General features: G+C 41.4%; 1 protein-coding gene across 1 annotated transcript; it reads right to left on the reverse strand.

The window, feature by feature from the left end:
* Positions 1–2470: 2470 nt before the first annotated feature.
* Positions 2471–4146, reverse strand: LOC121368554 (uncharacterized protein K02A2.6-like). Its single transcript, XM_041493291.1, has 2 exons — positions 3722–4146; positions 2471–3203 (listed from the first exon to the last, which is right to left on the reverse strand). The coding sequence occupies exons 1-2, from the start codon at positions 4144–4146 to the stop codon at positions 2471–2473; spliced, it is 1158 nt and encodes a 385-aa protein (XP_041349225.1).
* Between the last annotated feature and the right edge of the window lie 1854 nt (positions 4147–6000).

Consider the following 6000-nt stretch of genomic DNA (forward strand, 5'->3'; position numbering starts at 1 on the left):
AAAACTGTATATCCTCAAAACTACATCACTTGGAAATGTGATCTTGCTGTCAAAACATATGTTTATGGGCGCAATGACTTCATTAAAACTGTTTCTAATACTATCAGATATGGTGTTGACTAATTGCTGACTAAAAGGACGATAATTATGGTATAAAAACCTTGAGGGTTGTTCACAAAACGACATCAATGTGTTATACATAATGCATGGTACATAATAATCTCATGGTACATACTACTTTTCTCAGAGTCACTCTCAACTGACAGGGTGGGACGTAGCCCCGTGGTAAAGCGCTCGCCTGATGAGCGGTCGGTTTTGGATCGATCCGTCGGTGGGCTCATTAGACTATTTTCCGTTCCAGTCAGTGCACCGCGACTGGTATATCAAAAGATGTGGGATGGTGGACATAAAAGATCCCTTGCTACTATTGGAAAAATGCATATATGTTAAAATTACCAAATGTTTGACATCCAATAGCCAATGATTTATAAATCAATTTGCTCCAGAGATGTTGTTGAACAAAACATACTTTAACTCAATTGACATAAATTGTGTTGGTGGATCTACACATGCAACAAAATTATATAATGCATCCCTTGGATAAATCTGCATGCTGCTGTGCAATGTTATCTAATATCATGAATTAATGAATGAATGAATGAATGAATGTTTAACGACACCCCAGCACGAAAAATACATCGGCTATTGGGTGTCAAACTATGGTAATGAAAACAAATAAAGTGATGATCAACATCAGTATAAAAATTCAAGATTTAAACAAAAAAACAGTGTAAAGAACCGTGCAAAAACACAAATATCACAGATAGATACTGACTTTTACTCAAAATTTATTTGTGCTGTATTGGCCATTATCAAAGAGAATGTTACACCCCTGCACAACGGTGAGGTTACAGCACGCGCAGGGGTCTAATAGCAAGACATGAGTACTTTGAAGTGCATGTGTATATAAAAAGGGTCGACTGGTGCACACCAGGATGTTCAGCAATGTTGGATCAGTTAATTCAAATAGTCTGTTTCATCAGTTTTTTAAACCCTACCCATCAAATGTATTCTTGAAATCAAACTTGGTGGAATCCTCATTCAAGGGCATCGTGTTTTTCGACTGGTATCAGTGCAGTCTGCATAATGGGCATGTGTCTTCAGCTGGTGGCCATTTCTTTGCAAAGACACTCTTCTTATAGACAATGTCTCACTAAATATTGTTTAACAATGCCCCAAAAGCCTGGTAGCTACCATTTGTATTCCTAAAACAATATTTCCTGTGTTTCCAGATTGGGAACCACTAAAACAGTTCAACTTTCTTCATTATTATGCAGTATAGTTAGTGTTTCACATGACGCTAGAGCTCAGAGTTTTGTAGCCAGTTATAGGCAGGACACAGAAATCATATCACGGTGCTGCATAGGCTTTAGCTGGTCATAAATAGCAAGTGCTGGTTTATACCAGGTATCACTAGATCTGTTCTTTCACTGCATGCGAGGAGATATACAAGTATTTTATTTACTCTAACTATACTCGTTCTTATGTGTCGCTGGCTGAATGGCTTTATTTAATATATGGGATACGTACAGTAACATATCCAGCAATGACCAACAGACCATGACAGTTTTATACAACAGGAAGTCTGTCGTTTTTTTATTATTCCTCCCATTTCTGGTGTTCCCCAGTAGTACACAATTACTATCTCAATGCATCTTCCCCCTTTAAAAACAAACGTAAAACAAACTTACGTCATTGTACTTCAATAGTTCATTACTCGAAATGTCATATTCGTAAAAACAAACTTACTACTTGAACTAATATAACAGAACTGAAACTGTTCATCCCATGAACTGTTCAAAACACTTAAATGGTAAACACTACTGAAATCTAGACGGTTTCACAACAACTCGGCCACTGCGGGTGCAACAGGCGACCGTTGATGGCTCTGACGACTGGACATCTGGAGGTTTCGCTGGTGGCTGAGGTGAAGATGGCGGTTGAGGTTGTGGTTCAAGAAGAGGCTCCACTGAGGTAGAAGGCATCTTATCTGAAGTAATGTTGTTGCTGTCAGTCATCAGCTTGCTCTCTGCAGGTGGATTATTTACTGTTGTATTCAAACGTAAATGTTTTCGGTTGCATCTGAATTCCCCCTTTTGAGTCTTCACTATGTACGACCTAGTGGCACACAGCTGAACCACCTCTGCAGGCAGTTTCCAACCTTTTTCCCCATTACACTTGACAAGGACCTGGTATCCAGGATTGAGTGTTGGTAAAGGGTGAGCTCGGCAATTGAAGTACTGTCTCTGACGAGTCTTGGATATACTGTCACGCCCACGCACAATGCTATCATCAATAGTGCGTGGAACAAGGGTTGAAGGCATGGACGGCAGGGTTGTTCGGAGTCGCCGACCATAAACAAGCTCTGCTGGGCTCATTCCTAGTGCTCAGATGGGTGTTGCGTGGTAGATTAACAAAGCGAGGAACATGTCTTCCTGTTTAAGAATCTCTTTGGCAGTTCGTACAGCTCTCTCCGCGTCCCGTTTGCTTGCGGGTAGTACGAACTAGTTGTGACGTGTTTGAAATTCCAATCTGTTGCAAATTTCCTGAATTCTGCACTCACAAATTGTCTGCCATTGTCTGAAACTACAGTTTCTGAGATTCCGTGATGAGCAAAAAACATTTTCATCTTGCAGATCACCGCAAATAATGTAATTTGAGAAAGAAACGCAATATCGATGTATCGCGAGTAGTAGTCAACAGTGATAAGGTTCTGGTTTCCTTTAAACTCACAAATGTCTACACCTATCATCTGAAAAGGACGGTCTGGTAAGGTTGTCGTTAGAAGTGGTTCAGTCGAGTGTGATGGTTGTTTCTCTAAACAGAATCTGCATGCTGCCACCATCTCTTGGATCTGCTTGCTGATCTGTGGCCACCACACACACTGATTAGCACGCTCACGACATTTGGTAATACCAAGATGACCATCGTGAATACGATCTAGGATTTTCCCTCCCATGGAAAATGGAATAACAATTCTATTCCCCTTCACTAGTATTCCCTCTACAACACAGAGTTCTCCACGTACAGCAAACATGTCTCTGGCTGCTAGCGGTACATCATCTTTGTACTTTGGCCAACCGGAGATAGTGTAGTGAACAGCAGATTTTAGATTGACATCGTTTTCTGTCTCTGTTCCGATTCTTTCCAAGAATACATCAGAAACCGGTCATGATAATGTGACTGCATTAACATAGGCTACAACATCATCGTGAAGCTCTTCTGGCTGATTTTCACTCATGGGACTACATGACAAGGTGTCTGCCACATACAAATTCTTACCCCGAGTGTAATGCGCTTGTGCCTTGAACCGTGTCAAAAGCATCAGTATCCGCTGACATCGAAGTGGTGTCTCCGATAGGTCCTTCTGGTTGACCAATGGTACGAGTGGTTTGTGGTCTGTTTCTAGGACAAACTGTTCAAGTCCCACAAGGTATCGATCAAAACGTTCACAAGACCATACAGCTGCCAAGCACTCTTTCTCTATTTGTGCATATCATCGCTCAGCAGCAGTCAGTGTACGTGAGCTATATGCCACAGGTTTCCATATCCCGTCGTGTTCTTGCAGGAGTACTCCACCAATTCCATAGGAGCTTGAGTCAGAGCTAAATATGGTAGGTTTAGTTGCATCAAAGTATGCCAAGGTTGGAGAAGTGGTTACAAGTTCTTAAACTTTTCAAAAGCAGTCTTTTGTGGTTCTCCCCAAACCCAAGTCTTCTCCTTCTCCAACAATTCAGAAATGGGACGAATGATAGTCGAGAGGTTGGGGAGGTATCGACCTAGGAAATTGATCATTCCTAGAAAACGACGTAATTCTGTCACATTTGAAGGCGTTGCCATCTTCTGGATTGCTTCGACCTTAACAAGGTCAGGCCGAACACCGTTCTCGCTGACAATATAGCCGAGAAACTGGATTTCTTTCTTGAAGTATTCACACGTTTTGTTATTTAACTGGAGGCCTACTTCTTTCAGCCTTTCATGAACTCTAGCTACCAGTCTTTTGTGTTCTTCAGTAGAAGGGGTGTGCAGCAGGATATCATCAAAATAACAAACCACACCTTCAATTCCTGACAACAGTTCTGTCATGATCCTCTGGAATATTTCAGGCTCGGACGAAATTCCGAATGGAAGACGTTTAAAGAAAAAACCACCAAACGGAGTGATGAAAGTAGTGAGCTTCGCTGTCGTTGGGTCAAGAGGAAGTTGCCAGAATCCTGATGCAGCATCTAGTTTCGAAAACACCGACGATCCTCGCAGTTAGTTTACAATGTCCTCGAACGTTGGAATTACATACCGTTCCCGTTCCACAGCCTCATTCAATTTCTTCAGATCAACACAAATTCTTACATCTCCTGACGGCTTGACCACAGGAACCATTGGAGAAGTCCAAGGAGTCGGCTCAGTTATCTCCTCTATTACTTCACCTTCCTTCATTCTCTCCAATTCCTTCTTTACCTTTTCAAGCAGGGGAATTGGTACTCGCCAGGCTTTGTTGACACTATATGTAGTAGCACTCTCTCTGAGTTTTATTTTTATTGGCTGACATGTGACCAAGCCAAATGTGACCTCACCGACACGTTTGATCAAACCCATCTTGAATGCAGTTGTTTGCTGAGGAGATTATGGCTATCTTCGTTATCGACCACATAAACTACTGCATGCATGTTGTTAAGTTGGGTGTTAAATAGACCACGAACATCCATTTTGCCTCCAGGACTCTCGAGTGTTACAGTTGAAGCAGTACGCAGGACAGGTCTACCCAGGGCAACCCAAGTACTTTTTGTGATAACACTGACGTCAGCTCCTGTATCAATCTTAAAACTTATCTTCCTCCCGCATACTTCAAGTTCCACATTCCATGGAGGTTCATCGCTGGCATGCACAGACCCGATAAAGAATGACTGACCACTATTTTGTGTCGTTGTGACTGTGATTTCCTCCACTTTCTTAGTACTTCTGCAAACTCTAGAAAAATGAGACAGTTTACCACACTTGTAACACTTTTTTCCTTTTGCTGAATAAGCATCTTTCTTGTGAGAAGTACCACATTTTCCACAAGAATTACCTTTGTCTTCCCATTGCCGTTTGTAACTCGAAGGTCGACAGTCTCTGCCGTGCTGCTTCCTCTGAACAAAATTCACAGAAACGCCTCTTTGCTGCTGTAACTGCTGTTTGACTTCCTCATTCTGTCTAGCCAATGCCACTGCCGTGTTCAAGTCTAAATTTGCTTTTAGACATATCATCATCACTCAGTCCCACAACAAGCCTGTCACTAATGCATTCCTCACGATTGGGAAACTCTGCATATTGCGACAAGTCATAAAGTTTCTCCTTCTTTCTGACATCGCAGGTGAAAAGTTGCACGCTCGTGTATTACATTCTTCTTGGGTATAAAGTGACTGTCAAACTTACCCAAGACAACATCATATTTAGTGCGATCTTCCCCATCTGCATACTGGAAATGACTGTATATCTGTTCCGATTCAACACCCATAACATATAAAAGAGTGTTTATTTGAACCTCATTTGATCCTTTATTCAGTTTTGCTGAAATTCTGTAGCGTGAAAACCTCTGGCGCCATTCCGGCCACGAAAATCGAACGTAGATGGTGGTTTGAAGGCCATCCGGTCAAAATAATGTCAAATTCAGAAGTAATAAAATTTTCTAGTTTCTTCTGACACCATCTTATGTGCCGCTTGCTGAATGGCTTTATTTAATATATGGAATACGTACAGTAACATATCCAGCAATGACCAACAGACCATGACAGTTTTATACAACAGGAAGTCTGCCGTTTTTTATTATTCCTCCCATTTCCGGTGTTCCCCAGTAGTACACAATTACTATCTCAATACACTCGTATTACGATAATACAGAAGTAATACGAGAACATCACTGTGTATTAAATGTATTGTGTTCACTTTCCTGAAGTACTTTTT

The sequence above is a fragment of the Gigantopelta aegis genome, chromosome 3, assembly GCF_016097555.1.
Source record: "Gigantopelta aegis isolate Gae_Host chromosome 3, Gae_host_genome, whole genome shotgun sequence".
Classification (NCBI taxonomy): Eukaryota; Metazoa; Mollusca; class Gastropoda; order Neomphalida; family Peltospiridae; genus Gigantopelta; species Gigantopelta aegis.